This window comes from Polistes fuscatus, unplaced genomic scaffold (genome assembly GCF_010416935.1).
Source record: "Polistes fuscatus isolate 324 unplaced genomic scaffold, CU_Pfus_HIC Scaffold27, whole genome shotgun sequence".
In the NCBI taxonomy this organism is placed as follows: Eukaryota; Metazoa; Arthropoda; class Insecta; order Hymenoptera; family Vespidae; genus Polistes; species Polistes fuscatus.
Window position 1 is genome coordinate 1,075,954 of NW_025113104.1, and position 24,069 is coordinate 1,100,022.

General features: G+C 32.6%; 4 protein-coding genes across 4 annotated transcripts; all 4 read left to right on the top strand.

Annotated features, from left to right (window-relative positions):
* The first annotated feature begins 1,029 nt into the window (after nucleotides 1-1,029).
* Nucleotides 1,030-2,303, top strand: LOC122518866 (cytochrome P450 4V2-like). The gene is made up of 4 exons (XM_043637984.1): nucleotides 1,030-1,290; nucleotides 1,370-1,438; nucleotides 1,547-1,721; nucleotides 2,085-2,303. The coding sequence occupies exons 1-4, from the start codon at nucleotides 1,279-1,281 to the stop codon at nucleotides 2,246-2,248; spliced, it is 420 nt and encodes a 139-aa protein (XP_043493919.1). The 5' UTR covers nucleotides 1,030-1,278; the 3' UTR covers nucleotides 2,249-2,303.
* Nucleotides 2,304-5,501: 3,198 nt separating this feature from the next.
* On the top strand, nucleotides 5,502-6,773 carry LOC122518868. Its single transcript, XM_043637985.1, has one exon. It carries the CDS (start codon nucleotides 5,502-5,504, stop codon nucleotides 6,771-6,773), a length of 1,272 nt encoding a protein of 423 aa, XP_043493920.1.
* A 411-nt stretch (nucleotides 6,774-7,184) lies between these two features.
* Nucleotides 7,185-7,853, top strand: LOC122518869. The gene has a single exon (XM_043637986.1). It carries the CDS (start codon nucleotides 7,185-7,187, stop codon nucleotides 7,851-7,853), a length of 669 nt encoding a protein of 222 aa, XP_043493921.1.
* Nucleotides 7,854-20,252: 12,399 nt separating this feature from the next.
* Nucleotides 20,253-22,529, top strand: LOC122518941 (cytochrome P450 4C1-like). The gene is made up of 10 exons (XM_043638082.1): nucleotides 20,253-20,317; nucleotides 20,576-20,758; nucleotides 20,846-20,915; nucleotides 21,006-21,132; nucleotides 21,241-21,310; nucleotides 21,416-21,522; nucleotides 21,600-21,668; nucleotides 21,776-21,950; nucleotides 22,050-22,226; nucleotides 22,313-22,529. Exons 1-10 carry the CDS (start codon nucleotides 20,278-20,280, stop codon nucleotides 22,474-22,476), a joined length of 1,182 nt encoding a protein of 393 aa, XP_043494017.1. The 5' UTR covers nucleotides 20,253-20,277; the 3' UTR covers nucleotides 22,477-22,529.
* The last annotated feature ends 1,540 nt before the right edge of the window (nucleotides 22,530-24,069 follow it).

Sequence of the window (24,069 nt, forward strand, 5' to 3'; positions counted from 1 at the left end):
CTTCGATGATCCTGAAAGTATTGAGGTAAGATTTATCAAATTTACTGCACTTCGTTGTAAACGGTTTGCCCGAATTAGATTTTCTCTTATTTCGGCTTTTTTAGATAAATTTTTTTATTTCTTTTTAGTTTCTATCAAAAAGTTCTAACGGTTATGAAAAAAATTCTGCATATGACTTTGTAAAATATTCTTTGGGTAATAGATTGTTTACTGCACCAGGTAAACTATAAGTTCACACGTGCTATATATATATAAGGATCTCTCTTTGTCTCTTTTTTAATTAATAAATATATACAAAAAAAAATTATAAAGAACTAAAGTAAGAAATATTTTCTTATTCAAAGCATCCTTATGGGAGATTCATCGAAAAATCTTAAATCCAGTATTCAAAGAAAAAATGGTTGCTTCTTATGTGGACTCAATGGTAAAAAATTCAAACAGACTAAATAACATTTTAGAAACTACTAACAGAAAAAACATAGATTTCATGCATTACGTACATCTTTGTACGTTGGACATAATATATGGTGAGATTTGGATATTCTGGAAAGTTTAAAAAATATGTATGGAACTATTAAAATTGTTTAAAAATTATTTTTCTTTTACTGACAGATAGCCTATCTGAAAGTGATTTAAATTTGCAGTTCAATCCGGATTGTAAACTTGATGAATATATGTCGAAGTAATAATTAGTAAAATATTGTTACTTGCATTGTAATCTACTATTATTGCACATTTGTCCTCTTATTGTGAATTTTATTTTTATTTAGAGTGATGGACATAATTATACAAAGAGTAATGAAATTCTGGTTACATCCAAATATTATATTTAACAATTCATCTAAGGGAAAACGTCTACAAGAATATCTTTCCCACATTAATAAAATAACGAGCGAGGTATAAATAAAACGATTATTCACACTTTTAATTATCTCAATTTTCCTCAATTTATATTTTTCTAAAAAAATTAATATTTTATTCATGTATAGAACTTTCATTCCTCAAGATTATAAAGAAAAAGTAGGAGTCAATGCACAAGGATAACTTTACCCAGGAAGGAAAAGGTCCATGTTCAAGTAAAAATAACCATTTGAAAAATTATTCTTTTAATAATGTATTTATAGAAGAATGCTTTTTATAATAATTATAAATAATATATAATTATACTCTTCTCTAATTAAAGGGAAAGATACCAGTTCATTTCTAGACGTCATATTTAAATCGCTTTACGAGTCCGGAGAATATTCGGAGGCAGATATTCGTGATGAAATAAATACAATGGTTTTTGCAGTAAGATGAATTTATTTCAGATTAGATGAAATTTCTTTTAATCCATTAAAACTAGAAATCAATTTGTATTATTTTTTAGGGAAGCGATACTGCCGCTAATACACTTTCATTTTTATTTTTAATGCTGGCCACGTCTCCAGACATTCAAGTACGCACAGATTGTACTTAAGCAGTATCTTATTTGTCATTACCTTTCAAAAATCAATTATATTTTCATAAAAAACTTGTATCATGTATACGGCTTTTTCAATTCCAGAATCAAGTATACGAAGAGTTGTATGATTTGTACGGCTCAAGCGATCCAAATGAGGTGCCTATTACAATGGAAGATACTAAGAAAATGAAATATCTTGATCGAGTCATCAAGGAAACATTACGTCTGTTTACTGCAGCTCCATTTATTGCACGGAAACTATATAGGGACACAAGAGGTATATTTACATATAATAAAATATTTTTTAGTATATATTTTTGTCCATTGACATTACTGTCTTATATAGTAATAATATGTATTTATTTATTTTATTAAGTGAACGACAATGTGATTATACCAAAAAATTGTCACGTACTTATTTCAATATTTTCACTGCACCGAAAATATAAATATTGGACAGATCCGTTAAGATTTAACCCGGATCGGTTCTTGCCGGGAAATTATAACAGGAAATGTTTTCGTCCGTTCAGCTTTGGGAAAAGAGGATGTATAGGAAAAAGCATATTTTTATCCATTCTTGAATTAGTATTCTAAATAGCTGGTCATTGAAGTATTTGTTTTTTTAATATTACTTTTTTAGGTCAAATATATACTATGACCCAAATGAAGGTGATAGCCGCTAGTTTATTGAGAAAATTTCTTGTTCGAATAGACGACCCAGTTTCCGTTGAAAATATTGATCTAAAATTCAGAATAACTTTGCAACCAGCTGAAACTATATTCTTGAGATTTAACAAGCGATAATATTTATAATTTTTGTTGATATTATTTTCCTAATAAAATAATTGTAATAATTAACTGTACAAATAAAAAATAATATTTAAAAACTGTATACTTTTCCAGTTTTCATTTAGGATATCGGTATTCGTATTTTAACTACAGGAATACAATATCACAAGTAGACTGAAAAATAAACATATTAAACTATTAATTAAGTATTTTACAAAATAACTCGAAAGACACTCAAGTTGCTTTTATCCATAAGTTAGGTATATTGAGGATATTTGATTTTATTCATAGATGTCGAATTATCATATATTAATTCATAAATTTAATATAATTTTATTAGTTTTGAGTGAGAAGAGTGAATCTTTTCTCTGCATCTTCGCGTTCGATTCTCACTGCCAATAAATACACTGCTCGAAGAATTTATTGTGTCTGTATTGCATTAATTGCAAAAAAAAATTATCGAGTAAGGAAAAATTAGAAACTCTTCCTAAACGCGATGGTATTTTAGACGAATTATCTAAAAAATAATAATTCAATTTACTCAAAAATAACTTTCTTTAATGTAATAAATTTCTGTATGAAATATAATTTAACATATATTATTATCGAATTTTCACATTGTATGATCTGAAGACACGCAATCTTCGCCATTCATTAGATTCGACTTTAAATCGTTAATATTGTCACTTTTTGGAAATTTTCCTGATACTCTAGAGATGACAGCTGCACTATCTTTTAATCCTTCTAATCTCATGTATGCTAAATGCATGCACACGAGAAAAACTACTATCTACCAATTCCTACGCCAAATAAAGCTATTCATTGAAACCGTTGTTTATATAGTCAATCAAATAAGTCTAATTGAAATTGTTAATTGTACCATTTAGTTCTGCAATTCCAATGCGTCTACAATGGATTATGCTGCATTATCAATTCATTATTATATAAAAGAAGTCTTTCCCAGGGCTTCCGATGACCTGTGATTTAAAATTGTTTTTATATAAGAAAAATTTTTCCGTATGAACGATAAGTTAAACGATTCTAAATAGTTAATTCTTTTAAATTCAAGAAAATGTAATACTTGCTGTAATAGGAAATTTTTTCAAGATCCTATAAATATGTTGAATAGTAATATACTTCCATATAATATAGTTTTGTTAGAAATACTTTTCGAACATTCTGAATGCAGCATCAAAGTATTTAAATATTAGGGAAAATTAACAATTTATAGAATTAAAAAACATTCAACTACAAGTAATATTTTATTTTACATTTTATTTAATATTCTTTTTAAAGCATTATACGAATCATTAATCTCATAACATAGCAATACTTGAGATAATGTTTCTAATTGTTAGTATTGCACGCATAAGAAACTTTCACAGGAATTAATTTAGATGGTAAGAAGAATGTAGAATTAATAATATCCAGGAAACGTATATATATACAAAATTTTTTTAGAGGAAGAATAACAATTAGTTAATGGAAAACTCAAAAAATGAACAAGAAAAAACTATTTCAACACATGTAATCTTTGTAACCCAAGAGATTTTGATTATAAGTGTTCTTGATTTAACCGCACAATTTATTTTTTTTTAAATCTACAAAACTATAATAAAACCAATCTGGATATATGGATTACCGCAATGGGGTATAGCAGCGAAAAGTCACATTGCCAATCTCGAAACTCAACAATCCATAGCCGCGCACAATTGTGAATTCTCCATGGCACGTCCGTAACGAAAAGATAAGAAAGGACCAAAATATTCCCACGATAGAAGAAGAAATAACCAAGACACCCTGCAGATACAAATGAAGAATTGAAGGCTCAAAATAATTCACCCAAAAGATCTAGTAAAAAATTAAATCTAAATGAAATAAATGAGAATAGCGACGCTATCTCATTAGAGAAACCGTTAACGTGCCATCTGTACGATCGGAATGGATCATAACCGAAAATCGATTGTAACTAAAAAACGAGATTTATTTTGCGCGCACTAATCGATAGAGAGTTACTAGTAACTAGAGTCCATAACCCCCACCACTCGACAGTCGAGTGAGTGCACCCTGCAGGGCCCATTACCAAAGACATTCGGTCTATTCTAACGCTGGACGCCTATGAGGACACTTGGAAACAAGATACTCGGAGACAACGAGCGAGAGAATTATTAGAGAGGCAAAGAATTTACCTGTTAAGACGAATACGTCTTACAGATACTATATCGACGGTGGTGGATCACAGAGGCGATAATTAAAGTGATATTTATATATTCACCATAAACGAGACGTAGAGGCGATAATTAACGGTGAGAGATATAATTTCTATTTCTATCAATGTTATTACCCATCCGGGTTAATCGTGACGAGAAGCAGATCACGGACGTAGTCCGTGATCCATCGTCGTCCATTGTATTTGATACCAACCAGGGTTTTTTGCCGCAACTCTTTTCCCCTGACGAGCCAATAAAGCATTGCACTTATTGGCTCAACCAAGTGTTTTATTTTATTTTAATTCACCTTTTCACCCTCCTCATAATTAGCTTAATCCAATCGCCGGAGGACTCCGTGTTGAAGGAATTTTGGCAAATACATTTTGGTGCCTCCTGTGAGGTCTGAATTTCTGATTCCAGGTTTGAGTGAAGCTGCGTATTCGGAATCGCCACTGAGAAAATCAAGTTCCTTAACATACACGCTGCCAGGTCGAGCTAGTCATCACAAAGGATTCGGATAGGAGATAAGTAGATTGCATCATTTGTGCATACGCTTATGCGTATCCACTTTAAACATTATTAAATATTCTATATGAAATTGCGTCATCGAACCCCGTAGAAGTTCGTTATTTCTAATATAACTTTCAGTCTTTTCTCTCATCTTTCTTACTAAATGTTATATTAAAATCGGAAACGACTAGTCGATTCCATTTCAAAATTTAACCAAAGTAACGTATATTAGTAGAATTTGAAAACCGCTTTGTTCTCGGACAAAGGGCGATAACAGTTTCGACGGTTACATCGCTTAGCAACGATACATTCCTTCAAAAATAAGACTAGGCAACAAAGAAATCGTGACGTCAGTAGGGCCGATAGATAAGGGACCCCACGATTGGTAAACATTATAACCCCCTTTACCAATTCACAGCTCAGGACTGTAACCGCGTGATCGGAAACCCGACGCATTATAATAAAAATTTATATATTGAAATCTTCACATTCAACATAATTTAAATTAATCCGCTTTCGAAGAGTAAGATAATTAAAACCGGTAGACGATGGAACCAAAAGAACGTTTGAATCGGTTACGAAGGACATTAAAAATGCAACTGTCAATTCTTGAACAAGTGATTGCCGGGGACAAATTAGATGAAACAACATTAGTAGGTCGATTTAAGAAAATCACGAAACACTTAGAAGCATACGAACAGGCACAACTAGAGTGTGATGATGAGAATTTAGGGGAAGAAGAAGTACAAGAAGTAACGCTAATATTACACCGGTACCATACACTAGAAACGAGAATTCAATCAAATCCAACACCCGCGGCTAACATCACGAACGATAGCAGCATAACTTCAAACCAGACTAGTACGACCGAACGGCAGATTAAATTAAAACGTATCGAGATACCTAGATTCGATGGAAAGCTAGAAGAATGGTTGGAATTTAAGAAAGATTTTTTAACTCTGATAGACGCGCGGACCGACATATCCGATTTAGAAAAACACGCGTATCTTCGAGATGCATTGCATGGCCGTGCACTCGAAGTGATTAAACTATATTTCGTGGACGGGTCGAATTACAAACTCGCGTGGGAAACATTACTAGAAAAATATGATAGAAAACGCGTACTTCTGGCAAGACTTCTCGACGCGATTCTAGATTTAACACGTTCCGCGGACAATTCGGCAAGAGGGATTCAGAAACTCATAAGAGATACGGAGGCATATCTCAATATGATTGATTCATTTAACGAGCCTCATGCCCTACAAGTGCGCATCATCGAGCGCCTTTTACCTCCTAGCGTTCGGGAAGAATGGGATCGACAACTCAATTCAGACGATTACCCTACCCGTAAGGAACTTTACAAATTTTTAAAAGAGATAGACCACCGATACAGTGCATCAGAGAAGCTAACTACGGATATTAAAGACGAGCCCCGCGAAAAACGTAAACGCACCGAACCGACCGTGTTACGACCGCGAAAACAACAAATAACAAGACCCACACGTACATTTCTCACGGATATTACACAGAAATGCACCCTTTGCAAAAGAAATTCTCACGCAATATTTCGTTGTAGTCGATACGGATGCATGACACCGCTCGAGCGATGGACGGTAGTAAAATCTCGGAAATTATGTCCAAATTGTTTAAGAAGACATGAAGGAAACTGTCAAGGTCCACGTTGTCAGATTTGCCGCAGACCGCATCATACATCATTACATCGGACTAATACGAATAATCACGCGAAAAAAGATGAAAGCCCGTCTCCAAAAAAGGAAGCTATCGCGACCATGTCTCAAACCGATTCTAAACCATTATGACTTACGCCAGTTTTTCACGTTAACCCGCGAGGTACACCGCCTCAATTGCTCATGAGCGCGATGTGTAGCTTGAGAGGGGGGGACGGAACTTATAAGCAGTGCCGCGCATTATTAGACACCTGCGCAGCGGCGCATTTTATAACCGAAGACGTCGCGAAGGAATTACGTTTACCAATTAGACCGTACTCAATTCCCATCAATGCCATTAATGATACACGAACTCGATCGACGGGTATTATCGAGATAATATCTAATCCTTAGATAATCGATATAAACGGAACCTTTTGTTACTCATCGTACCCAAGATAGCCGACCAAGTTCCAAGCGAAGTCTTTCCTCGAGAACTTATTAAGATTCCAATCGATCGAAAATTAGCAGATCCTCAGTTTCACACCGCGACCAGTGGATATTATGATAGGTTCCGGAGCCACGTTATCGCTCATGTCCGTTGGGCAATTTCGTTTGTCACGCGCCCGCGGCGATCTAATACTTCAAAAGACGCAGTTAGGTTGGGTAGTCGTCAGCAGAATCGACTCGGAAGAACCAAAGGAAAAAACCGCGCTGTTCGCGACAGCAGAGTTGAGGGACCAATTAGAAAGGTTTTGGTTAATCGAGGACGCGATCGTGACGCGAACGGAAGTGACAAGGGAAGTAGAATGCGAAACCCATTATATTCAAAATACAAAGCGCGACGAAACGGGACGACATATAGTGCGTTTAACTTTCCGCGAAAAAGGACACGACTACAGCGATCTATATCATATAGCTTTACGCCGCTTCCATAACCTTTGGAAGAAGTTGAACGCGAACCCCAAACTTCGGAAAGAGTACGAGCGCACCATGCAGGAATATTTAACATTAGGACACATGTCGCTCGTCGAGGGTGACCCGACGGGCGGCTGTTATCTCCCCCACCACGCCGTTATTAAATCAACCAGTACGACGACAAAGGTTCGAGTCGTATTCGACGCTTCTGCAAAGAATAGTAAGGGCATTTCCCTTAACACGTTCGTCGCCAAGAGCGATTGCAATGAGTTTCTCCGGAGGCCCAAATTCGACTGTCGAAGCGCTGAAACATAAACAGAGTGATAAGCGGGAAATAGCACGGATGTAACTAGAGTAGGCACTCGAGTATCGTTTTCCATTCATAACATTCATAATATTCCATCCGATACTTTGATATTCATTCGATACTTCGATAATTTTCCTTTTGATACTTTGTTATCAGGTCTACCTTTTGTTGCATTCTAAAAAATTTTTTTCCTTTTGTTTCATTCTAAAAACGGACAGAACTTTCCGGTAGACCTAATATTTAGTAAAAAAAACTACGACCTATTGTTCCAAGTGTCCGAATTCACCACAAATATGTTTACAATGTTTCAACGCACACCATACGAGATAGTATAATGCAATATGTTATCTTATATAAATTAGTAAAATGTATAGTATAATATGTATATTTGTAGTATTTTTATGTTGTATATCCTATATTTATATTTCAATACTGATTCCATTAAATTCGTTTTAAAAATCCACCTGAAAGTCATATTAACTTGAATAAGAAGAGCGTCACCCGTGTTTGGGTGACGGGGCCCCCACGGAAGCATAACCGTCACCCACATCTGGGTGACGTGGCGACGAACGTGTTAGAAGCAAGATTATTATTTTTACCTTTTAACAAATTCATGTTTTGCTTATTCCTTGTAACTGTGGTTGAATTCTGTTCGCATAATAATTCACATGAAATCTCTACGAAGGAGATGTTCCGTCATTGTCGGCACATTTAAAGGAATTTAGCGCAAAGGAAAACTCTGAACATATTTATAGAGATAAAGATACCAGACAAAAGAATCTACACACACAGTAATTAGAGAATATTTATTTAGGATCACGGGATTTTCCTTCGTCGACAAACAGAAGATTATCAATAGATACCTAGCGATCGCGTTCGGTATCCTATCTTATTTTCTAGAACTTGGAGAGTTGTGTATTTGATCGGCTACTCCCACTCCAAGGTCACAACGGTTCCTTTGGTGGGACATACCTTAGAAATGGCAGGAAAAAACCGCTACGTTCCAAGCTAGTTGCTTCAGTTGTCCATACTCGTTAGGCGGAATTACGCAAAGGTGATTCGCACGTAAGTCAATCTATTAAATAACTTCAGCTAGCAGTAAAAATCAGAAGTTACTGTTAGTAATAAACAACGAAATTCGGGCAGATAGTGATACAAGGTCCAAGCGCCACACTGATCTGTTGTACAACGAGTATTAAATATATATCTTCAATTCATTACATTGGAAGTGTATTATTTCTGGATCAATTCCTTCCATCCTTACAACGTGGAAGTGGAAAAGGATAACGGTCCTTTTTACAGTAAAGTGAGAACGCTCGTGCACGAGAGCGTGCACCGTACGGAAGTGAGTACCAGCACGACCGTACAACCTCACACTATTTGTTAATACGTAGTCTATTATCAATTTTAGTCCTCTCGTTTTTTCGTAGGTTAATTTGTGTTGCGGTTTATGGGGGTAAAATGTGTTGTTAATGCTAAGTTCGTTAGTGGCACAGAAGTTAGTAAGCCTCACCTTGTTGTCATTCAAGGTGTCCTCGTTGAAACGATTTTTAATCCCATTTATTACCTTATTACCGAACCTTGCATTAAAGTCTCCGAGTATTACAGTCTCGTCTTGCCTAGGTATGTTGCCTAGGTGCGCTTGTATCATTTCATAGAATTTCCTTTTCTCTTTTTGTGGTTTGGTAAAATCAGGAGCATATACACTAATTATGTATGTTGATGTCTTCTTTTGGAGCTGTAGCGTTAGGTGTAGTATCCTGTCGCTGATGTATTTGGACTCTAGTGCGTTATTTTCGTGTCTCTTGTGTACCAGTAGGACCACTCCTGAAGTGGCTTTAATTTTTGTTTTTTCCGTTATTGAACAGGATGTACTTTCCATATCTAAGGTGTTACTTGTCTTTTTTTTTGGTTTTGGGAAGAGCACAGATATAAAGTCTGCGTTTTTCTATTTTCCCTAGTACTTACTGGTTATTATTGTTTATGGAAGTTACATTCCAGCATCCTATTCTAAACGTTTTTATTTTCTATTTCTTGTATATTCGTTTTTTCCGTGCCATGTCGTCATCAGTATTTTCCGTCCTATTCGAGGCTGCATTTTTCTTTCTTCTAAGAACGCTTTGTATTTTTTATCAAGGGTAAGTTGCTACCCACTCCCTCGAACCCTCCTCTTTTGGCTAGGCTCGAGACAAGCTAGATATTAACTAGGCGGATTTCCAAACTTAAGAAAAATTTTAATTTAAAATAAATGCGTATTTAGATAGGAGAATTTGAAACACGTGCGTTTTTAACGATTTTAAAAATTATACTTTTAATATGAGTATTTTCCATTTAAAATATGTCTGCTGTCTGCTTAATTAAAACTTTTAATTTTTTATACTTTTTGTATTAACATTGAATATTGAGTGTTTTATTTAATTTTTTAAATATAATTATTTGTTATTATGTTTTGTTACGCCATAGGAATATAACATTTTCCTTATGTACATAAATACTCACACCCCTGTTTTTTTATTTGGTTTTTAGTTTTATTAATAAACCTATTCTTGGTTACGTGACTATTTGATGGGGAAAGATCGAGCGTAGCAGATAAAAAAAATGACTTTGGACAAAACAATATTGAAGTTTCAAGAAAGCTTAAGGATGACCAAATTATCCTATAGTTTTAGGTTAAATGTTAAAAACATCCCTCCATAACATTATGTCGCGTGACTGAATTTTAACTTCTGCATTTCGAGGGTAGTCAGTTGCTAAAAACTCTTGTGTTTTTGGACAAAACTATGTGTATATACGTATTCGTTACTAGGACATTTGTTTCGTGAAACGAGTGAATAACTTAAGTCAAAAAGAAGCGAAATGAGCAATAAACGTCGAGTAACAATGTAATTGTATTACGCGTCTTCTCCTCAGATCACTTGGTAGTACCACTACTCCATGCAAATTTTACCGTAGTACCACTACTCCATGCAAATATTACCACAAGTTTTAAAGTAAACTTTTTAACCTACACGCCGCAATCCATATCCGCGGCGCCCCGGTCTCAATCCTCATTCCATTGTTTTGTGCAAAGAAACCACATTGCTAATAAACATATTGCATATTTAGAAATAAAATATGATAAGAAATAAAGGAAAGAAGCATCAAAAGAGAATAGAAATGTTAGAGACAGTTCAATTGGGAGATTGAAAAGAAAATTGCGTAATATTAAAATTGAGTTAGAAAGAAAAACCTAAGTATAACCGTTAGATGTTATATTTTTTGTTACAGCGGTGATATGGAAAGGTTATGGTTTTGGTCAAGTACCCTGTGAAAGAGGAACAAGTTTCCCTCTTGCCATAATTTTCGTCAATAGATGTGGATATTTTATACATATTATTAAATATGTTGGCCAAGTATCAGAAATCACAGGAAGAAAAAATGCTTTTCTTTCTCATCTTTTTACTGGCGAGTGAACAATTTTCATTAGGAGGTTATCTCAAGAAGATGGCAATGTTAAGTTATTTAGATAAATAAATAAGCAGTTGTCAATCAAGTATTGTAAAAAGAATGAGGCGTTTAGTTGTTAATAAAATTTTCCGCATATTAGGCAGGAAATACTCGTCGTCGTCGTTGTCGTCGTCGGGGAGTGATGTGTATGTACCGATTTGTCAACGTAGAGAAGATTCACCCTTAGAGCGAATTTTGGACGAGCTGAATAATATTGTTTCAAAGACAAATCTGCTAGAAGACAGATCAGGTTAACTACGGTCTGCGGAAGTGGTTGAGATTGCATTTGCAGCAACTACCAGCAAGTCGTTTTAAGAGATTCATATCGGTTTGGGAAGACCTATGCCATGACGAAGTAGTAATTGAGTGAAATAAAGGGTACAAGATACCATTTAATCGAAAGGTTACTCAACCTATTCCTCCTAAGAAGCCATGGTGGTCAGCAATTGAGCAACAGTTAATCGCTGAGCAAATTTTGTAAGTTTTTAGAGAAAGGTGTTAGTAGGAATTGACAAGATTCACCCGCTCAGTTCATATCGAAAATTTTCCTCGTTCCCAAGCCAGATGGGTCTTACCGTCTGATTTTAAATTTGAAAAATCTCAACGAATTTATTTCGACAGAACATTTCAAATTAGAGGATATAAGGAAGGTTAGGAACGTAATGAAACAAGATTGCTATATGACAACACTGGATTTAAAAGTTGCGTACTACCTAGTATCAATAGATGTCAATATAGGAAATATTTGAGATTTAGATTTAATGGTGAACTTTATGAGTTCACGTGTTTGCCTTTAGGGCTTAGTACTGCGCTTTACGTTTTTACAAAGATTTTAAAGCCAATGTATGCAATACTGAGAAGTCAAAGTTCGATCCATGTGAGATATTTAGATGACGCATGGCTTATGAGCGAATCAAATACTGGGTTTATGGATAATTTAAACCAAATCAGTAAGTTATTGAGAAGGTTAGGATTTATCATAAATGAGGAAAAAAGTCAACAGAGGCCTTCGACAGAATGCAGATTCCTAAGTTTTATATTAAATTCAGCCAGAATAAGTCGAACTTCCAGATCCAAAGAAAAATACGCTTAGTCGTTTAATAAAAAATTATAAGAACCTACAGGTTTGTAAAATTCGGGAGTTCGCATCTCTGATAGGAACTTTGAGTTTTTGTTGGCCTGCTATGAGATACTGATGGGTTTATTCGAAGGATCTTGAACGCGAGAAGACTTGGTTGTTGAAACAGAACGGTGATAATTATGAAGCTCGCATGAGGGTTCTGGTTTTTCTTACAGGAAGACCTATCCTAATGGGAAACCAACATAGAAATGGCTTTTGATCCGATAAGGATGTCAGAATTTTTCCTAGATATATTTACAGACGCATTGCTCTCAGGCTGGGGAGTTTATTGTTATGGGCAAAGTACGCATGGGTTCTGCAGTGAGATTGTTCGAGAATCTTCCATCAATCACCTACAATTAGTTACGGCGTTCTTTGGATAAAAGTGCTTTGCTAGTAGGAAGAGAAATTGCGATATTCTTTTACGCATAGACAACACAACAGCATTTGTATATATTAATCGCATGGGTGGAGCACGAATTGAGCGTCTAAGTGGCACTGCAAAGTCTATTTGGTAATCATGTGAGGATCGAAATCTTTGTATTTCCTCTTCTTACATTCAGTCTAAAGAGAACAAGATCGTGGGTCAGGAATCCTGAAGATTAGAACCGAAAACAGAATATGAGTTTAACGGGGTAGCTTTTAGAAAAATTTGTAAAAATTCGGTTGTTCAGAGATAGATTTGTTTGCTAGCAGAATAAGCTCGAAATATCGAAGATATATCATAAAAAAAAAAAAATTTCTGAGAAAAGTATCATATGAAGGTGCCCGAGGAATCCTGATGGTACCGAATTGGCCTTCCCGAACCTTGACTCCACATCCACTATGGCGACAACTTTCCCTGGTAGCATCCTTGAGTGAGTCATCAATGCGTCAGTATGAGACGTAATAAGATTTTTATGCAGCGAATTCGAAAGAGCGGCTAGTTATGCTCTCATTAATTCTTTGAGGTCAGCAGTGACGCGGCTGTTTGGTCCAGAGATAGGTCAAGATTCAAATGTGAAAGGTTTTGCAGAGAAGGATCAAGATTAAGACCGGCACAACCCAATAGTGACAATGCTTTTAGCATTGACGACAGAGCACAGAATGCAAACCCTGTTCACAGTGGAAATATCAGAGTGTTAAAGGATCAGCTGGAAATAAAGATTCCGCACAGTTAAAGTCAACAAAGCATGATAAAAACCTACCGTCCTTGGTTCTGCCGATCTTCAGGGATGACCCTTCCGCCTGTGTAGTTGGCTATTAAGCAATACTTGATCAAAACTGAAGAGTTGAGAGGTTGAGAAAATAAGCTATTCATATCTTGGAAAAAGCCGCCCAGGGCGGTTATGTTTCGGACGCTCAGTCGCTGGATAAAGAGTTAATGTGGACATTTTCATAGCATACAGCACTCGTCACGCGGCATCATCATCGGCCAAGAGGAGTGGAATTAATATAGATCTTATTAGGTGCATGGCAGAATGGACTGCGGAGTCGAAGGTTTTTGCAAAGTTTTACAGTCGAGAGATTATACATGACAAAAAAAATGTACCTAAGCTGTCCTGGGCAAAAGACTAGTATAAGGGGAATTTTCATAATTTATGCAATTTATTAAGTAATCTTTGGTAAAATGTTATACGTTTTATTTTGATATACTGTGGCTAAGCTGCCGTATAGGTTATAAACATCTACCAAGTGATCTGAGGAGAAGGCGCGTAATACAATTACGATAGAATTTTACATAAGTAAGTTCGTTTAATCGTTAAATTTTACTCATTTAATTAATAAAATACACATTTAACGTTTTATTTTCTGTAAATAAATATCAAATATTTAGCGAACAGCGATTAATGAAGAGTCTGTGCAGAGTATAGTATTTAGTCGTTTTAAAAACAATGACATTTTTGTGTCATATACACTATCGAATTTAGTCTTTGTTAGTGTACTTTCCACGAAATTAGGCAATAAAATAAATAACCCATGAGGCAAGATTCTTTTCTTCTTTTGCATAATTTTTCCACATTTGTGTTTCTTAAACTATCTCCGTCCAAGTCGAGCGAGGAGAAAATAAAGAATTTTACGTGTAATGGACAGTGCTTTTTGCTATATTTATTGACAGTATTTCAGTACATTTAAAATACTTTAACGAAGAAATTGACAAATCCATCTTCGTTCTCTGTAAATCGAAGAAACCATCGAGTTGACCTATAGTTAAAGCATCTTTAAATATTTTGTCAAAGTTTATGGCTTTGCTTAAATCAACCTCTTGTCGAACAATGAACGTTGCTCCATATTCGCGCCATTTAAGAACCAAGTTTTCGTTACCTTGTTTTGATATATTAGAAACAATGATTAATTTTCTAGCTCCTTGTTCGATCATCTATTCGATCAGTACTTTTCCAAAGATATTGAAACCGTCGATAACGAGGTAGCATTTATCGCTATGAAAGAAAAGTTAAGGAATGAAGTGAGAGAATTGTTTTTCTTCTTGCAAGTTGACCAAAACCTGTAAAAAAATACATTCATATCATAATTATCAAAAAATCGAACATATTATTTTATAAACTTTATATATAATTAATTACCTTTCAGTAACGTTCACAAGCCTCAATTTTTCTTACTTCTGTTGCTCCCTGAATTTTAATTTTTCGTGATATAATTGGTTTTATTATTTCCGTTTATAGAGCTTTTCTCATCAATTCCACTGATTTCCTCTTTTTTTTTGTGGTAACTTAATAAGGTCTTGTAAACAGTAGCTATATACACTTACGAATCGCATAAAATTAGATAGTGGTAATGGATTGTAATTAGGCTCTTTAAAATCGTAAATCATTACTAAATGTTTAAAATTTTTAACAATCTACAAACAATTTTCCATATCGTCTAACATTAAGATATTAAATCGCGGGCGTCCAGTGGAAGAATAATACGAGTATCTTTGTTAATTGCCCAGTAAGGCATGCTTAGACACGGCTTAACCCTTTCGCTACGGACGGATTCTTCGCCGCGCTACTATCACTGACTGAGCCGCCGTGTCAAGCGTGTGCACTTGTGGTTTTCGGATTTTTTTGGATATTTGGGGATTTTTTCTGATTTTTTTCGGATTTTTTTCACAGAGCGAGTGCAGTCGCTCGTAGAAAAGAAATGCTTAAAAAATAGGCACAAATAAAAAATTCATCAATAAAATATTTATTTAATAATATGAAAAACCGTTGGGTAACTATAGTCACTGCTCGTAGCTAAAGGGTTAAAGAGCGGGGGAGGCGCGAATAACAACATCTCGATAAACTTTTTCTAACCAACTAGAGGCACGAGTGTTATCGCTTCGATATTCTCTAATTGTAAATGAAGTAGGCACACATTTTTGTGAACATACGCAAAAACCTACGTTCTTTACGGATCGTACAAACGTTAATCCTTTTCATACTACCAATGTAATTTTTAACTACAGTGTACTTGTACATATACTCTTAGGTTGCTGTGAAAAAATAATTTTCGTTTATTTAATTATTAATTAAAGAAGATCTTTATTCGTATTTAAAATGTGTAGGATTTGAAATGATCGTAAATGACTGATTATTTTCTTAATTACCTATAATATTGTTCTTACGATTATTAGCATCAGCCACCAGTGCATTTATTTTCACGTTATCTTTATAACTGGATGAATTTAGAGTCCAATCAACCAAATACATTTATATTTTTTTTAAATTATTTTTTTTGTATATGTCTAAATGTTTGCATTATTTTATATCGAGGATAATATTTGAATATTTAACAAAACGAACACAAATGTTAATATTCTACAATATTACATGAATTTTCAAAATTAGATATTTATATACGAATGTGTGGTGTGTTTTTTCTTTTTAAGTTTACTTGTATTTCTCTCTCATCGAGATAAGTATAATTTTCTTTCAAAATTATATACTTAGAAATAAAATTATTTTCTATTTGATATAATTAGAAATTGTTTTAATTAAAAGTAATATTACATACAAATTTTGTACAGTAAGTAATAGCAATTTAGATGGAGACAATATTCAAAAAGACTAAAAAATATGTATCGTTGTAATTCCTTAGTAAGCATATTGAGTAAGCTCTCTATCTCTTTTTGGTACGATGTTTGTAATAGTCTTAAAAAAGCTGAAGTTTTAATTAAATGTACAACCAATACGGTTGAGGGTAATAACAGAAGAAGACCAAAAATAAACAAATAAACGAGTAGTCAGTCTCTGAGATAGTAAAATGCAAACAAAAAAACAGAGTAAAATTAATTTTTAAATTAAATTCGAAACAAAAGCTATCCCTTCTTTTTTTTCCTTTTTCTATTTATTATTGTTAATTTGAAATAAAAAAGGTGTTATGTTTAAACGTAACAGAAGGACCATAAGAATCGTATCCAAAGATGCAGAGAAAAGACTCACTCATATCATTCAAAACTTATAAATTTATATTAAATTAAAAATAAGTATATGATAACTTGACTTCTATGAATGAAATCAAATATCAATTATTGTTATTATTATCAAATAATAATTAAATGCGTTTATTTGTTAGCCTATTTGTGATATTGCATCGTTTATTGTTAAAAATACGTATACCGATATCCTAAATGAAAATTGGAAACGTATACTTTTTAAAAATTATTTTTTATTTGTACAAATAATAATTACAATTGTTTTATTAGGAAAATAATGTCGACAAAAATAATAAATATTATCGCTTGATAAATCTCAAGAGTATAGTTTCAGCTGGTTGCAAAGTTATTGAAAATTTTAGGTTAACATTTTCAACTGAAACTGGATGGTCTATTCGAACAGTAAATTTTCTCAATAAACTAGCAGCTATTACCTTCATTTGGGTCATAGTATATATTTGACCTAAAAAAGTAATATTAAAAAAACAAATACTTTATTGACCAACTATTTAGAATACTATTTCAAGAATGCATAAAAATATGCTTTTACCTATACATCCTCTTTTCCTAAAGCTGAACGGACGAAAACATTTCTCGTTATAATTTCCCGGCAAGAACCGATCCGGGTTAAATCTTAACGGATCAGTCCAATATTTATATTTTCGGTGCAGTGAAAATATTGAAATAACAACGTGACAATTTTTTGGTATTATCACATTGTCGTTTACTTGATCAAATAAATAAATACATATTATTACTACATAAGACAGTAATGTCAATGGAAAGAAAATATAGAAAAAATATTTTATTATATGTAAAAATACCTGTTGTATCTCTAGAAAGTTAGCGCGCAATAAATAGACCAGAAGGAAAAAGACGTAAAGTTTCCTTAATGACTCGATCTAAATATTTCATTTTCTTAGTATCTTCCATTGTAGTAGGAACATCTTACGGATCGCTTGAGCCGTACAAATCGTACAACTCTTCGTATACTTGATTCTGGAATCAAAAAAGTCGAATACATGATACAAGTTTTATATAAAAATAAATATGATTTTTAAAAATAATGACAAATAAGGTACTACTGAAGTTCTATCTGTGCGTACTTGAATGTCCGGAAACGTGGCCAGCATTAAAAATAAAAATAAAAGTGTAATAGCTGCAGTATCGCTTCCCTAAAAAATAATAGAAATTATTTTACTTTTAATAGTTAAAAAAAAATTTCATCTAATCTAAAATAAATTCATATTACTGCCAAAACTATTGTATTTATTTCATCGCGAATATCTGCCTCCGAATATTCTCCGGTCTCGTAAAATGATTTAAAAATTGCATCTAGAAATGGACTTGTATCTTTTCCTTTAATTTGAGGAGCATAATAATATATTATTTATAATTATTATAGCCGGAATTTATCTATAAATTCATTATTAAAAGAATATTTTTTCGAATGGTTATTTTTACTTGAATATGAACCTTTTTCTTGCTGGATAAAGTTATCCTTGTGAATTGACTCCTTCGTTTTCTTTATAATCTTGACGAATGTAAGTAAAATACATGAAAATGATATTTTATTTTAAATAAGAATATTTAGTTAATATTGGACAATTTAAAATATAAATTTTTTTTTTATTTTTACCTCGCTCGCGCGCGTTATATTACTCATGATTGAAAGATGTTCTTTTATCCATTTTCTCATAGATGAAGTCTTAAATATAATATTTGGATGTAACAAGAGTTTCATTACTCTTTTTATAGATATGTCTATACAAAAATCTTCTCATGTACAAGTGGTAAGGTTTCGTTATCTGCTAGGATGATGTTACCGAAGATCATGTCTGCAGAATAAAACGCTTCTAATACTATAATAAATAACATAAAAAATTCAGATTGGTATATAAAATACATTTAAAATTTTATATACATAAAAAAGTGTCTGCCATAACTGTCTGCTATTATATTTTTTTAATAATAATTACCGTAAATAAAAACATATTCAAATATCAGCCTTGATAAAATGCTTTTAAAATTGGTCTAAATTTAGTATCTTTGCTACCTGATTGACGTCATAGGAATCGCGCCGAGCTCAGTCAGTCTCCCTCTAAAGTAAGGTAGGTATGAGAGATTGACTGGAGGAAATAATGATTTTGATAAATTACGTGTAGTTTGCTGGCTACTGAATTTTGGATTATTGCGTTTCTATGTAACAATAATTTTCTAATAATTTTCTATTGAGTCATTATCAGACAAGATAGTGTAATAGAACAAGTAATTAAAATATATAATAAATCGTAGGAGAAAAAGACGTGAGATTAAAGGAAAATTTGTCTAGCACATTATTTTAACATTTTAATAAGATAAGAAAAACTGAGTATTTTATCTTGAATAATTATAACTAATCGAAACGCTTATATAATAAAGCAAAATAAAGTCATTTCAATCTGACCTTTAATCGGAACACTTCTTGCTTTTCATTTAATGTATCTCGTTTATCTAGTAAGTATTATTTAAGAAAATACAAAGTCAGATAGAGGGAAAGAAAAAAAATAAGTTTTCATTAAGAAGAAATTATGTTTAAAACGTCGATCAACTTCTTCCAATGTAAAAAACAACATAGATTGAGACTATGCAAAATAATATTATTACGCACAGAATAAATGAATTGAAAAAATACAGCTTTTTATCTAATTTTTTACACGCGCGATGAAATTATCTTTGACCCCTGAACTAACTATGATCTCGGTCATGCTTTAATAGGCTCCTTGTCTGACGATTCTTTAGTAACTTTAGTTAAGTCACGAAAGATACTAGAAGTCGCTATGGAGTGTCAACTTAATATCTGTTCCAAGCTTACAGGAGGAAGCCCGGCAGAAGTTTAAAATTATATAACGTAGTTTTATAATTTTTTGTTTGTTTAACTTAATATGTGGTATATAAATAAAGTTAGTGCTTTAACAGCAATAATAGTATTTTTATTCTACGGTCTTAAATATATCAGAAATAAATTTCGTGAGTATATCATGGCAAAAAAATTTTCGGGACCTAAAGCTTATCCTTTGATCGGAAACCTGAATATGTTTCTTGGTGATATGAAAGGTATTTTTTTATTTATTATATACATAATGTCTCTATTTACAAACACGATGTTTAGTATATGTCTTTTAGATATAAGCGTTAATTTTGTAAATATGAGTTCTAATTATCCATCACCCTGGCGGTTATGGTTGGGACCTACACTAATGGTTTTCTTTGATGATCCTGAAAATATTGAGGCAAGATTCGTCAAATTTACTTAACTATTTTAGAAATGATTATTGTGAGTAAGATCTTATTTAATTTCCAATTTTATTCTACTAGTTTTTTGTTTTCTCTTTAGATTCTATCAAAAAGTTCTAGCGGTTATGAAAAAAGTTCTCTATATGACGTTATGAGATTTACTTTGGGTAATGGATTAGGTACTGCACCAGGTAAACTATAAGTTTACGTGCTTCCTTTTATAATAATACAAAAAAACTATATATATAAAATTCCAATACAGTATTTTTTAATTATGTTTTTTTAGAGGATTGCTGGTAAAAATAGTTTGCTTTTTTTATGATTGCATATAACGTCTACACACTTACACATGTATATATAAGGATCTCTCTTTTTTTTTTTAATTAATAAATATATACAAAAAAAAACCCTATAAAAAATCAAAGTAAGAAATATTTTCTTATTTAAAGCATCAATATGGGAGATTCATCGAAAAATCTTAAATCCAGTATTCAAAGAAAATATGATTTCAACTTATGTGGACTCAATAGTAGAAAATTCAAACAGACTAAATAACATTTTAGAAACTATTAACGGAAAAAACGTAAATTTCTTGCATTACGTACATCTTTGTACGTTGGACATAATATATGGTGAGATTTGGACATTCTGAAAAGTTTAAAAAATATGTATGGAACTATTAAAATTTTCTAAAAATAGTTTTTTTTTTATACTGACAGATAGCCTATTGGAAAGTGATTTAAATTTGCAGAGCAATCCGGAGTGTAAACTTGATGAATATATGTCAAAGTAATAATCAGAAGAATATTTTTAAATTTATAATGTAATATAATATTACTACATATTTGTCTTCTAATTGTTAATTTAATTTTTATTTAGAGGGATGGACATAACTATACAAAGAGTAATGAAATTCTGGTTACATCCAAATATTATATTTAACAATTCATCTATGGGAAAATTGATGAAAGAACATCTTTCAATCATGAATAATATAACGAGCGAGGTAAAAATGAAAAAAAAAAATTTTTTATTTTAAATTGTCTAATATTCACCAAATATTCTTATTTAAAATAAAATATCATTTTCATGTATTTTACTTACATTCGTCAAGATTATAAAGAAAAAGAAGGAGTTAATTCACAAGGATAACTTTACTCAGGAAGAAAAAGGAACATATTCAAGTAAAAATAACCATTTGAAAAAATATTCTTTTCATAATGAATTTATAGATAAATTCCGTCTATAATAATTATAAATAATATATTATTATGCTCCTTAAATTAAAGGAAAATATACCAGTCCATTTCTAGATGCAATTTTTAAATCATTTTACGAGACCGGAGAATATTCGGAGGCAGATATTCGCGATGAAATAAATACAATAGTTTTAGCAGTAAGATGAATTTATTTCAGATTAGATAAAATTTTTTTTTAACTATTAAAAGTAAAATAATTTGTATTATTTTGTAGGGAAGCGATACTGCAGCTAATACACTTTTATTTTTATTTTTAATGCTGGCCACGTTTCCGGACATTCAAGTACGCACAGACAGAACTTCAGTAGTACCTTATTTGTCATTATTTTTAAAAATCATATTTATTTTTATATAAAACTTGTATCATGTATTCGGCCTTTTTGATTCCAGAATCAAGTATACGAAGAGTTGTACGATTTGTACGGCTCAAGCGATCCAAAAGATGTTCCTATTACAATGGAAGATACTAAGAAAATGAAATATTTAGAACGAGTCATCAAGGAAACTTTACGTCTTTTTCCTTCTGGTCCATTAATTGCGCGCACACTATCTAGAGATACAAAAGGTATTTTTACATATAATAGAGAATTTTTTAGTATAGTTTTTTTTTCATTGACATCATTGTTTTACATAGTAATAATATATATTTATTTATTTTATTGAGTGATCAACAATGTGATAATACCAAAAAATTGTCACGTTGTTATTTCAATATTTTCACTGCACCGAAAAGATAAATATTGGACTGATCCGTTAAGATTTAACCCGGATCGGTTCTTGCCGGGAAATTATAACGAGAAATGTTTTCGTCCGTTCAGCTTTGGGAAAAGAGGATGCATAGGTAAAAGCATATTTTTATGCATTCTTGAAATAGTATTCTAATCAGTTGATCAACAAGTACATGCCTTTTTAAATTTACTTATTTAGGTCAAAAATTTGCTATGATTCAAATGAAGGTGATAGCTGCTAGTTTATTGAGAAAATTTACTGTTCGAATAGACCATCCAGTTTCAGTTAAAAATGTTAACCTAAAATTTTCAATAACTTTGCAACCAGCTGAAACTATATTATTGAGATTTATCAAGCGATAATATTTATTATTTTTGTCGACATTATTTTCCTAATAAAACAATTGTTATACTTAACTGTACAAATAACAAATAATTCTTAAAAACTATACGTTTCCAGTTTTCATTTAGGATATCGGTATTCGTATTCTTAACAATAGAGGATGCAATATCACAAATAGACTGAAAAATAAATTTATTTAATTTATAATTAAGTATTTTATAAAATAACTAGAGAGACACTCAAGTTGCTCTTCTCGATAAATTTGGTATATTGAGTATATTTGATTTTATTCGTGGGGGTCAAAGTATTACATGGACATTTTTAAATTTCATACAAAATTATTAGTTTTGAATGAATAGAGTTAGTCTTTTCACTTCATACTCGGTTATAGGTCGGGGTGAGTAATAGTTAAAACGACGTAGTAAAAGTATGGATCTTATATTTTAACAATAAATAAGAAAATACAAATATACAAACTCCACAGAGATGCAACTAGCAAGAAAACTCTTATATATTTTACTTTTTCGAAAGGAATCTCGCACTCAGGTTCGGTTTCTGTCTATATAGCCCGTATATAGTTGTACGGAAAGGACTCTGGTTGTCCCACAGGGCGTTTCTTATAAAATTACGGATTCCTTATTGGTTATCAATAGCGGAGTACATCCCACTCTAAGGTCCTCGGAATTTTTCCGACCATACCTTCACGTGTAAACAAAAATAGGACATACATTAGACCTCTCCTCCTGAGGGGACCTTATCTCTTAGATTATTATTATTTTCTGTAAACTAAGATCGAGAAAGAATTATATATGTTACCAGCATAGTCGGAAATCCGTCATTGCTAGTAATACCCTGGCATTGTCATCAATGCAAAGCGCCTTTCAACAAAGTCGGAAATGTATTCATATTTCTCACATTTCCTAGAAATTCTTCCTAAAATATTTCCTTCTAAATCCACTTATCTTCCGATACGATAAGGAACAAAATATTCAGATTTTTTATGGTAATAAAATTTTTTATGGTAATAAAATAATTTATGGAAACGCACAGTCTCAACAACTCCCACCATGCTCGCTTTTGTGTTTTATGGGAGCGGGGTATGGGTTATTTATGGGAGGGGTGAGGTTGCTAATGCTGTGTGTGCCTGTGCGCGATAATGTTTTCTTTTCAACGTTGCCTAAATAGTAAATTGTTATTCTATAGGATACCAGAGTATTATGTTCCAGCTGGGGAAAAGTCTGTAATATTAGACCAGTCTAATATGTCTGTCACATTACGCCGAACCGAGCAGCCTACCGCACGAGATAAAAATTATTTGTATATGAATTCTATGGGAATAAAGAATTCTAAAGGTGTTGATAATCTAAAGAAAAACCAAAATAAATAGGTAATATTTTCTAAAAGCTAAGCTTTTACAGGCGATAGAAATAATTCTAAGATATTCAGTCTCCTCAAAAGAAAGGGTCTCATGCTCGTTCCCCCTTATGTAAACAAATGCAAGTTTAAACGGGTAAAATTCCGATAGCTGTGAAAGATACTCTCTCGCTAAGGCGTTACAGGCGTTAAAAGAAAGAAATATCGATGACCAATAGGGAATCTGTGATTAATAAGAA

Coding starts and splice junctions, on each gene's coding strand:
- LOC122518866 (XM_043637984.1), top strand. Junction 1,439..1,546: donor CCACGTCTCCAGACATTCAA/GTACGCACAGAT, acceptor TTTCAATTCCAG/AATCAAGTATACGAAGAGTT. Junction 1,722..2,084: donor ACTATATAGGGACACAAGAG/GTATATTTACAT, acceptor TTACTTTTTTAG/GTCAAATATATACTATGACC.
- LOC122518868 (XM_043637985.1), top strand. CDS start 5,502: ATGGAACCAAAAGAACGTTTGAATCGGTTACGAAGGACATTAAAAATG.
- LOC122518869 (XM_043637986.1), top strand. CDS start 7,185: ATGATAGGTTCCGGAGCCACGTTATCGCTCATGTCCGTTGGGCAATTT.
- LOC122518941 (XM_043638082.1), top strand. CDS start 20,278: ATGAGATTTACTTTGGGTAATGGATTAGGTACTGCACCAG. Junction 21,523..21,599: donor TAAATACAATAGTTTTAGCA/GTAAGATGAATT, acceptor ATTATTTTGTAG/GGAAGCGATACTGCAGCTAA. Junction 22,227..22,312: donor TGGGAAAAGAGGATGCATAG/GTAAAAGCATAT, acceptor TTACTTATTTAG/GTCAAAAATTTGCTATGATT.